This window comes from Silurus aristotelis (assembly GCF_946808225.1).
Source record: "Silurus aristotelis genome assembly, chromosome: 17".
Classification (NCBI taxonomy): Eukaryota; Metazoa; Chordata; class Actinopteri; order Siluriformes; family Siluridae; genus Silurus; species Silurus aristotelis.
In genome coordinates, this window is record NC_139590.1 from 23,336,128 (window position 1) to 23,348,384 (window position 12,257).

A 12,257-nucleotide genomic window follows, 5' to 3' on the forward strand; every position below is an offset into this window, starting at 1 on the left:
CAGAGCGTGCTCCTAATAAGCGCTCCAGAGCGATTTCTCTAAATTATAGACGAGAAGAACAGGACTGGGAGAAGCAGGACGGATTTTAGAACTTGGGAGACTCTGCGTCGCTTTCGTCAAACGAGTGCACCTGACCCCCTCGCTCAAGATGATGATGTATCTGTGGGTATGTAACATTTGTCTACATCCTGTTTTTTTCAAGATGCTGCGTTTGCGTATACAGTGTGTGTGTGTGTGTGTGTGTGTGTGTGTGTGTGTGTGTGTGTGTGTGTGTGTGTGTGTGTGCAGTTCCTGTATTCTGCACTATTCTGAGTTTTGTGTTGGTTTGTTTATAGTCAGGATTAGAAATCTGATGCTGAAAGATCTCGAGTCACTTTCCATCGAACTCCTAAAATATGATTTCGTCTCACAACCAAAAAAAAAGTCAGAATCTGTAAGACAAGTCAAGTGTGACGCATAAAGACAGCCGGAAACACAGGAACTCTTGTTTTGAGCGTTCTAAAGCGCACGAGTGTGTCCTGGCCCGCTCATTATCTTCCTCTTCACCTGCCATTATCGCTTCGGAATCAGTCCGAGACAAAGGAAAGACTTCGCTGCACTTAATTGCCCGCGCTATAAATTTGAAGCGTCCCCACTGTGCGGTTTTATCAGGAAATTAATCTCCTTTTAACCGCTCGTAATCTAACGGGCAGTTTGAGTGACTAAAGTAATGAGAGAATTGTGGCAATTGTGCTCCCTGGAATCATTTCTAGTTGTGAAAAAGATTATTTAACAAACTTGTTATTGAAAAGCTCTGGAGTTTCTTATAAAGGATTCATTCTATAGATGTTTGTGTGGTAAAAAGTGATTCGTATTAATAAGTTTAATTATTTTTATTTCTTGTTCATTTTTTTATTTAATGTTTTTTTTTTTTTTTTTACATCACTTTCCTGATGTAATCCATTAATCCAGCATGCATACGTATCATGAGCAATAATGACATTCATACAGGGTATATAGAGTATATTATATAAAAAAACTCCCCCACTGCTTTAAGAACATTTCTGAGAATCTCTCTCTCTCTCTCTCTCTCTCTCTCTCTCTCTCTCTCTCTCTCTCTCTCTCTCTCTCTCTCTCTCTCTCTCTCTCTCTGATTGCCTTCTGGTGTAACTACAGCGAATTGAATCTTTGATATTAAAGTGATGAATATTGAATGTTTAATTGAAACGTGGACCGTCTTGAAGGAATAGACGCCGCAGAAAGAGGCTGAAATTTCCCTCGAGGAGCAGATATCACTCTGTTCCTTTTTTTCCCTCGTTCGTTTGAACAAAACAGCACTTACAGACTCAAAGTTTTAAAATCATGACCCGATAATAAATCCTCAGCTTTGTTTTAGTTCATCCTGGATTCTGATTGGTCAGAAGTGGAATCTTTTTCTAGAACAGCAGCTCTGGTGGCTTTATAAGAACGTTCTTGTTGGAATGGAGTAACACAGGAATGTAAAAAAAAAAAGGTTTTACACTCTATACACACTTTTAACTATAAACCGACATTTTGTTCTTCTTTAATTAATAAGAAATGGTTCGTTTTGCTAGATTTCTGTGCTATAAGTGCAATACGATGCTTCAGGACTTTTCAGGAACTTTCAGGACATCTTTGGATGTGGGAGGATGAAATGGTGCTCCATAATTTACTTGGGATGGAGTGGAAAATCTCTTGCTATAGATCTTCAATCCTATTGAACACTTTTGGGATAAATGTGAACGCTGACTGCACCCCAGGCCTCCTCACCTTCTCATCTACATCAGTACCTGCCTTCACTAACACCAGTGTAGCTGAAAGAGCACAAATCTCCACAAAATCTAGTATAACATCTTCCAAGAAGAGTGGAGGGTATCATAACAGCTTCTGTGGATTGGGATGTTCAAAAAGCAAATACCACCTCCCCTCTCCCTCGTTCTTTGCTGAAAGGAACACTAATGTGCAATGTGAAGTGTTTTTTATTTGTATTTTTTCCCCCTGACCTCTCGAGTAAATCTGACTATCGCACTTTTTTACGCTCTCCTACTTTGTTTAACTGGAACCAGAGGATTTATTTAGATGAGCATGATTTTAGGGCGACCTGAGTCACCCTCTCAACTTCTGGTGCATCATCTGGCTGCAGGAGATTATTCCTTATCACAACATTACAAAAGCACCCTGGCTCTTCACGTTGAGAGCGCGTCCCAAACAATTCATGCTCTTCGGAAAGCTGTTATTACTTGCGAGGAGGTTTTTTTTATGCTGCAGTGGATCAACCAGAAGCCTCCTACATGCTCCTGTTAGGAATATAGCATGGAACGTTGAGTTTTCTTACTTCTACAGATGGTAGTTTTCTTGGTAAGACGTCGTTAGAAACATGTTTGGGAATTTATTTTAATTAGGAATTATTTTATTTGATATAAAACGTGGTGTTGTGCTGTGGATGTGTACAGTGTCTTGTTTTTAGCAATATAGCTGTTAAAGCACTATTCGGATAACGCAATATTTAGTGTCAAATCAGTTGATTTACAGTACATGCTACAAGGTGACGCTTTATTTTTAACTGTTAGCAAGATGAGAACTGTATTAGCCATCAGAAGCACCAACAATCTCTGTACTTCTGTCCAAGCTTCTATTATTCACTATTATTATGTCACTTTATAATGTTTATTGTCTAATAGGGAAGTTGTAGATCAGTGGTCAAGGCTCTGATCTACAACAGGTTACTGATTGGAAGGTTGGGGGTTAAAGCCACTGGCATTTTCAGGGCTCTTAACCCTCTGTGCTCCAGGTGTGCTGTATTATGGCTAAACCTGCACTCTGACCTCTCAGCTTCCTAACATCACTCAGATACAGTATGCGAAAAAAGGATTTCACTGTGCTGTTAAGGTATAAAGCACTTTCTTTCTTTCTGAAACAATGGTGTCGTCAAAGGTAGTTTTCAAATGTTGAATCACACAAGCCACATGATTGGGCAATAGAATCACTTAAGCCAATCGTTTGGATTTGTTGATTTTTTTTTTTTGCCTAATTTGCATAGGTCAGGGAGGTGGTAGGTCAGAGATTAAGGCTCTGGGTTACTGATCAGAAGGTCGGGGGTCCAAGCCCCAGGATCGCCAAGCTGCCACTTTTGGGGGCCCTTGAGCAAATCCCTTAGCCCTCTGTGCTCCATGGATAACCTTGCGCTCGGACCCCAGCTTCTTACATCACTAGGATATGCGAAGAAATTACAATTTCCTTATGGGATCAATAAGATATTCTACAATAAATATTTTTAAAAAATGAATAAGAAGATTTTTTTACAAATTTCACAAACAAACGTGTGCATTTGATAGTGTTATGGTTTCTTATGCCTTTTTGTGGTTCTTAATATGTTGGCATGGGTATTGCTCTATGACTGTCTCTTTAATGTGCACACCTACTATGTGTTGAGCATCTAACGAATGTGTGTTTATTGTGTGACTCATCAAGTCTTTATTTTTATTGTTATGTTGGGAGAAATCCTGTTTTTCTCTTTCTGGGTATGTCCATTTTTATAATCATGCTTGTTTCTGGATTATGTATTATTCTTGTTTATCATGTGGCATTTGGTTGTTATTATCTCAGCATTTTCTTTTTTACGCAATTTATTTTTGTGCAATTTTTTTTGTGAGGATTTGAAATTGTTTTTTGGTCTGTCTGCTAATGTTTTGACGAGTTTGGCCTAATCGTGTTTGCGCCTGACAGTTATTAGGTTGTTAATACAGATTTCACTTCCCCCTTCTTTCAACCTGCTTCTAAATGATGAACTACATTTTTCATTTTAGTTTTTTTTTACCTCACTCTTGTCCTGTTGCATTCATTCACACATTACATCATTGTTGCTTTGTCCATACAGTAGCTTAAAGTTACCGGTCCTCTGTCGCAGGATCAAATTTTATCCTGGAGTTTTGTTGCTGTACGTTTCATGAAAGAGAAAATCATACCCATGACACCCTGTCCATTACCCTTAAATCTCACCCTCTTAAAAAGTGAAAAAGTGTTGCATTAGCGTTCTCGCTCTTTTTTTTTTTTTTTTCTGCTCTATTGTCAGTTGGACCTGCTCCAGTTGGATTGTGGTTTTGGCCAATAAATTGATGCAGCAGAAACACCATCCAAACTGGCCAGCCTGACGGTATTGCTTCTCTCTCATCTTCAGCTGCCCCTGCTCCCTGGAAAAAAAAAGTGCTTGCGAAAGCACCTCCTGCTCAGAGTTGGCTTTCAATGGATGCTCTGAAAGCAGTTTATTCAATTGATTGATAAAGGTCGCCCTCGATTATATTCCATGCAGGAAGCGTGACACACATGTGAGGTTGTGTGTGTGTGTGTGTGTGTTTCGTTTGTTTGGAATTTGTTATTTTTCTTTTTTTCGAGATATTGCCTTCATGAACCTTGGCATCCTTACTTTTGTAACGTGTGAGTCGGATTTTAGACACTAAGCTAAAATTGCTCTGGTTGTCTATCGGCTAACACCAGCAGCTAATTCAGGAAAATGTTTAAATTCATTGTATATGACTTTGAAGATCTAAAGTCTAAATGCTCATGTTGTATTACTCATCCTGCAGTAACATCTATTTTCCCAGCCATTTCTATAACATTCCTAATGACATGCTCTCATATTTTCAGTTCATTTGCAGTGAAATTGTTCTAACTGAAACATTGAGACAGCTTTTGTCCAGCATCAAACTATCGATTAGGATATAAAGCGTCATAAATGTGCTATAAAGCAGATGAGGATCGCATGAGAATTAGCATAAGTAGCAGGAAATTCAGTGGCACAGGCTGACATGTCATTACGCATGACCTGTGTTTAAACAATAGTTAAATAATCATGATATTGCAACATTGCGTAATCTGTCATCAAAGCATACGAAGTGCTAAAAAAGAAAGTTTATAACATGAGGTTGGGTTCAGATAATGGTGGAGGTGGAGGAAACATTATAAGACTGGTATAATCAGGTTGTAAGCATGTCAGGGAATTGTCGTAATTGTTTTTAGATTTGATTCAACTTTATTGTCATTTGTGCAGAGTACAAGTCAATGAAATGCAGTGAAATATTAATACGTTATGTGTAATGATAATTACCGCAATGTTACGTTATTCCACTTGCTAGTTTTTCTTATAACTCAAATGTTTAGGGTATTTCTGTTGACAGCTGTTATTCCAGCGATTAACACTTGCATCAACATTTACATTTAAATGAGGGCACATGGGAGATGCCCCATAAAATAGCGAGTTACAGTTGTCTCAGTTCTACAGCTGAGCAGTTGAGGGTTAAGGGCCTTGCTCAGTGGCCGCTCAGTGGTGCTGGGATTTGAACCCATGACCTTCCGATCAGAAGTCTGATATCTTATCCACTGAGCTGCCACTTTCCAACAGGCATTTTATTACGTAGTGTATTTAGAGATGCTGCTCAGGCCCTGGTTATTACATGTTATAAAAGTGTTATGCAGCACAATGGCATTTAATTATAACCCTGACAGGTGACACGACTGTTGTAACATAATGCTAATGCAGCATTGTTATCTTGGAGCATTTAGAATGCATTTACACTGACTATAAAGAACAAGCATGTGGCTGTTATATGCTGTCATAACATCAGATTATATATAAACATATTTTTAATTATATCTGCGGCATTTGACAGACGCCCTTATCCAGAGCAACATACATTTATCTCATTTATACAACTGAACAGCCATACGGTCAAGAGCCTTGCTCAGGGGCCCAAGAGTGACAGCTTGGTATGGCTGGGATTTGAACTCATGATCTTCTGTGCCAAACTTCAATTCTTTAACCACGAATCTATCAATAGAGTGAGGTACATGGCAATACGTGAACTCTGCATTACAAGTCTGTAATTATCATGTACTTGTCATAACCATTAATAGGCAGTGATTATAATTTAGCTTACATAACGTGCACTTTGGTTAATAACAGCTGTTATTAACGTTTTATGCCATGCACCTTATGTCACATTTTCCTTATGTTTATACTGTAGGAAGTACACTAAGTACTGTCATGTGCTATGTTATGGCTCTGACATAACGCATGGCTTACATGGAGTGGTAACTTGACCGATGCATAATGATACTGGTGTAATAATGAACAGGATCCCAGCAACAACCTGTGCAGCTCTGGTGAATTCCATACCCAGAAGGATTAAAGCAGTGCTGGATAACAACGGTGCTCACATAAAATACTGACACTTTGGACACAGTTTTGACATGTTCACTGCGGGTGTACTTACTTTTGTTGCAGGTTATGAGGACAATAATGGTTGTAGGTTGAGTTATTTTCAGAGGACAGTAAATCTGCACTGATCTACAAACTGCACACTCTAAAATATATCCAAGTGTCATTTCTATAGTATTGTACCTTGAGAAGATTATACTAAAATGGTTGCTGAAATGTGAGGGGTGCACACACTTTTGTGTGATACTGTGTGTGTGTGTGTGTGTGTGTGTGTGTGTGTGTGTGTGTGTGTGTGTGTGTGTGTGTATGTATATATATATATATATATATATATATATATATATATATATATATATATATATATAGAACCTAAACGATTGCATTACAACTGGTTTGTTATTCTGTTTTTAATTCCAGCACCATGTTATTCATGCTACTCTAATACTCTCTAATCTCAGCCAGTGTGAAAGGTATTAATGGTAACGCCACGGTCGGCACGGCGCAGATTTAAAAATGGCCCCTCTCGACAGAGCTTTGCGGCATATGACAAATCAATGCATAGCATTTTCATAACGAATGGGCTTGGCATTTGCAGTGCAAGACGGCTCGCTGACCTGTGACAAGCAGGGCTGCTGCATTTCATTACAGCTCACAAATCGAGAGCGAGAGACAGCCTTCCTGACCCCACTTTCTATCCCAGCATGCACCGGAGCAAGAAGGAACAAGGCCCGTGTCACAAGAAGGCGATCTTATTTGATTCCGCTGTTTCGCACCGCGTCCTGGGAGGTTTCGGTCCTGCCTGTCCGATATTACATTTCCTTCTTGCCATGTTGTTCTCTGTTTATTTGGTGATTACCTGCTCAGCGTCTCAAAATGACAAGGGTTTTGGCATCGATGACTGACAAGAGCTAACTGTGTTTTAGCATTTGATTGCTACGTGGCACCGCGGTAACGACAGGTCGGCTTTCGGCGCCTTTTAAAGGAGGCGAAACTCGTTTATGTTTGGAGATATTTTTCAATTTCACAAACATCGAATCTTTTGCATTGGTGTTCATCTTTCCTGATTTGCAATGCATAGTCTTTCTGATATAACGTGATTCTATAAGCACTACTACGAATATTAAGATTGTATTTTTTCCGATATAAATACATCATCATCGAATGATAGCTGAATATTTATCTTTATCGTCCAAGCACTGTGCATCACTCCGTTACGCTCGAGTGCGACCCGCAACGGCCATGGACTCGGTAATGAAATTCTCCAGCATAAAAAAATAAAATAAAAAATGGAGAAGCTCTTCCATAAACACGTCTTTATTATATCAGTATTCATCACCGTAAAAGGAATCGAGTTTGTCCACATATGGTGCAGAGCTTTGCAGTCATGCAGGGGGCTTTAGTCTTTTTATTGAGCCTATAAAACCAATACACCGCGCACACTCTCTCTCCCACACACACACACACACACACACACACACACACACACACACACACACACACACACACACACTGCAAAGGATGGAAGGAAATCACCTTAGTGCAGCACCCCCCCCACGGCGCGCACAAACACACACACACACACACAAAGAAGGGATGGGAAAACACCTTTGTGATAACAGTTGCAGCAGAGCATCCGGTAAAGACCTGGATGAAAACCGGAGATTATTGTGATTTTGATGGAGATCAATGAAGCTTTGCTAATAATTCACGGCAGGCAGAACCTCCAGGGACATGGCATTTATCTACAAATATCAGCACCAGCCAGAGCAATCACCTCCAGTCCTCTTCACCAGTTCTGAGGCTTGGTTTAATATCGAATGCTTCCCTTCGACCATAAAAAACAAAACGAAAAGAAACCCCAACCAGATCTTTTACGGCCCTGGTGACGACCCAGCGTGTTCTGAATGTTGTTTGTCAAGCTGTTGGGTATGGAGATCACCGAGCACGATCGAACGCTTCAAAGGCTCAAGGCGACTAGAAAATGTCAGTCCAGTGAGAAACATGAATCCTTGTAAACATTTTTATTAACTCTAATTAATGAATCCCTTATAAACCTTTATTAATGTGCTATAAATCATCCAGTTACCAGTGAATAATGATGAACCAAACCACCACTACACAGTGGATTCTGATTTTATAAGGAGATGTTGAACATTAATGGACACTGTAACTATACGTTTTTTGAAGCTGCATCTGATCCTTCATGGCTTTTTTAAGAGATAAAAATAAGTTCATAAAATACTTTTTAAACACAGTGTTTCATTAATATATCACAGAAAGTGTAGTTTGTTTCTCTGTAATAATTCAGAGAAACTGTACAAACCTGTATAAAGATGACGCTTCCTTCCATGATCACCTTCGAACTTTGTAGTTGTTAATTTAATTGCTGACCCTCCACCCAAACCTCTGAAGAATTTAAGGGATTAATCATGAAGTTCGCTTTCGTCCAGAGATACTGTCCCCGAAGTGAACTACAGTTCTAGTGACTTAACCCCGCCTGACCCCTAATGTCTCCAGATTAACGTTTTTAATTAGCAGCGTGGAATTGAAGTGTGCGCTTCGTAGCTCTCCACTGCAGGGATACGAGTGGCACTCGCAGGGTCCCAAATGTAGACTGGAGCCTCAGTGCATCTCATCAGGAGTTCCTCAATATAGCGTGATGAGATTCTGTTTGGGATTTCGTCCAAATTTCGTTCTTTTTTTTAATATTAATGTGGTGTTTTTCTTTCATTTTATTTCACCAGAAAACCCTCAAAACACAAAATAAGATCAGGTTTAGGAGATTGTACAGGATCTGATAGCGATTATCTTTCACTCAGGGAAAGTGTCAATTTTGCGAGATTTTTATTGTAGATGTTCTCTGGATCTTTAACAAGTGATACAGGTGCATCAGTGACAAATTAGTTTTAAAGATGTACTTTTTTAAAATAGTGTCATCCCCATGTAACAGCACTGAACCTTAATCACTCCAGCATCAGAAAATTATTCTATGAATTATTTACAAGTTCATTAACAACTTGTATTTTATTAAACCTGATGCATGGTCATTTTTTCACCTATGACCTGGCAGGCACCAAGTTAAAACACAGTCAAATGTTTCAAATGCGGTACTCCTTAAATTAGTTTATATGCTTATTTAAAGCGTGGTATTCTGCTAATTTGCATATTTCATTGAATTTCAACATTTGACATTTGGTTTATAAAAATGTGTGAGGGTTTTTTTTTTTTTTTGCGCTTTTTAGTTATATTGTGATATATGAGGCTTTTTTTTATTTTATTCACTGGTCAGAACATTGATTAAATGCAGAGAATGGCAGACAAATCCTTATTGTATTTTTTTATTTGGCATTTTATTCCTATATGTTTGTAATTTTTTTTCCTTTTTCCCCCCAATTTTTTTTTCTTTTTGGCAAAATCTGATATTAAAAACATCCTGATATTACTACATTACTCTCCAAATCCTGTATTTCAAATGTTTTAAACAGTAGCTATAGTCTAGTGTATATTTATAATTAGACAGTGATTCCTGTGTGTTTGGAGGATTTGGATGTCCTTTTTGATTGTTACAGAATGTGAATGCGTATACACTGCCCATCCAAAAACATAGTCACCACCTGGATTTAACTAAGCAAATATGTAAGATCCTGCCACTGGATAATTACTGCATGGATGATTATGTTTCAGGTGGCAACACATGATTTAACTGATGCAGTGAGTAGCTTCATATTTCTTAAACAAACAAAGGTCATGGAAAAGAAGTTAATCTGTTTTGGAAGAGTCAAATTATTGGCATGCATCAATTAAAGAAAACAGATCGCTGGGTTAAGAACTGTCCAACGCAGTATTAAAAACTGGAAGGATAGTGGGGAACATCATCTTCGGGAAGAAATGTGGTGGGGAAAAAACTCTTGAGTGATCTTGATCGGCGATCACTCAAACAATTGGTGAAAACAATATGTAAAAAAACAACAGAAGAACTCACGGCTGTGTTTGATAGTGAAAGTACTGAACGCACAATGTGAAGGGAACTCAAGGGATTGGGACTAAACAGATATGTAGCTTTAAAAAAGCCACTTATTAGTGAGGCTAATCGGAAAAAAGGCTCCAATTAGCTAGGGAGCATAAAGATTGGACTCTGGAACAATGGAAGAAGGCCATGTGATCTGATGAGTCCAGATTTACCCTGTTTCAAAGTGATTGGTGCATCAGGGTAAGAAGAGAGGTGGATAAACTGATGCACCAATCATGCCTAGTGCCTATTATACAAGCCTGTGGGGGCAGTGCTATGATCTAGGGTTGCTGCAGTTGGTCATGTCTCGGTTCAGCAACATTATGTGCCCAAAGAATGAGGTCAGCTGACGTCCTGATGGCACGGACAGATTCCAAAATGACGATGTCAGGATTCTTCAGGCTCAAATTGTGAAAGAGAGTTTTAGGGAGCATGAGAGTCATTTTCACATCTTTGGGATGTGCTGGGGAAGACTTTGCTCAGTGGTCCGACTCTCCCATCATCAATACAAGATCTTGAAAAAAAAATTACTCTGGACGGTAATAAATTTTGCGACATTGCGGAAGCAAAATTTGCGCAGGTTCAGTAAATCTAGTGGAATTATGGAAATGATGCCGTAGCAAAAGATCAAAGCTAAACTTCAACGAAATTTTTAATTGTGTGACTTTTATTTGGGCAGGTAGTGTATGAAGACAGTTAATGATTTCTGTGGTGTTGCATACGTCCAAAACAGTTTGATTACGAAAATCATTCGAGTCAAGGTGAACGTTTTCATGTCGCTGTATTTAAAGGAGTACGCGGGACTCAGGATCAGAGTCATGGTGTAAAAAAAACAAGAGGGTGGAGGGGTCGGTGAGGAGGAAGCACTTCTCACTTTTCTCCTAGCGCGGTGCTTTTCCTACACTGATAAGACTGAGTCGTATCAGCAGTCTCCGCCTGCCTGGTTTTTAATGCCTGTAAAGGGGCAGATATTGATTTCATCAGATCGGACTGTTGCACAGGAAACCCATATAGAGAGAAGGCAAGAGACGAAAAGGAAGGTGGAAAAAAAAGAATGATGCCTTTAACATCAGCGGTAATAGATACGACGCCGGACGAGGTGTAGGAGCAAATCTTTTGTCGTTCATGTGAATAAAGAGGCCGGAGGGTTTGCGTTTTAGAGATAGGTGACTGATTTCACACTCGGGGGAATTGGAGGAAAGATAGGGACGCTTGGATCTGAGTCTTCCCTTCAAGGTGCACCGTATCGCTCTGGTTAGATAATAACAACACGGCTTTTCCGAGCCGCCTCTGGCTCCATTGCTCACTGTCACTCGTACCCACGATGCTCTGCCATCTCAGACGGGCACAGGAATGAGTTATTGTTTGGATGACTGCAGAGCGAGAGAATGTGCAGAATAAACCGTTGTTTATTTGCTCAGGCGGCCTACAGTCGCCACTGCAGGGCTAATCCTTTATTGATGCGAGGCTGTGTTTGGCATTTTCGGAGCACAAAAAAAAACAAAAAAACCCCCTGAAAAGGCCTGAAAGCAATTGTCCTGCCTTTCCTGATTCATTGCACGCTGTCGCCTTCATGCTTGTCGAACTCTATGTAGATATAATTCCACACCAGTGTGAATGGAAGACATTTATTCTTCCCACATGTTTACACAATCTTGCATATTGTTAATTTCTAGTGCAGGCGGGATTTATTTCGCTTTTTCGCCCCCAAGGATAAGCTCTAGAGACTGTACACCGGCACACACCATGCCCTGAAAGAAAGTCTTTAAATTGCAAAGGCACTTATTTATAACGCACGAGACCCTGCGATTGAGCGACGTGCCATGCGGAGGCATTCCTCGGTCATTCGTGATATCGCTCCTCCATTTTTAGCAACGTCTCGAGCAAAGTAAAGCGATTCTGGGAAAAAGAAAAGAAAAAACGCCTCTAGCATCATCCATTCTCAGTAACAAAGCAACAGAATGTTTAAGCGCTCATGATCATCCGTCCTCGTTTGCTCTCCCGTTCGCGTTAATGGCGTGCTTAACAAACGGC

General features: G+C 39.7%; 1 protein-coding gene across 9 annotated transcripts in view; it reads left to right on the top strand.

The window, feature by feature from the left end:
• Positions 1 to 12,257, top strand: part of rbfox1 (RNA binding fox-1 homolog 1) — a 271,780-nt gene that overhangs the window by 106,054 nt on the left and 153,469 nt on the right. The window contains exon 1 of one of the 9 annotated variants that reach the window (XM_083566541.1): positions 9 to 166. The exons of 7 other annotated variants lie outside the window; for them this stretch is intronic. In XM_083566541.1, the coding sequence (XP_083422667.1) occupies positions 149 to 166 (18 nt within the window). In that variant the 5' untranslated portion in view covers positions 9 to 148. Of the gene's footprint in view, positions 1 to 8; positions 167 to 12,257 lie in introns of those variants that run through there. One more of the 9 variants, XM_083566536.1, reaches the window with a different exon arrangement.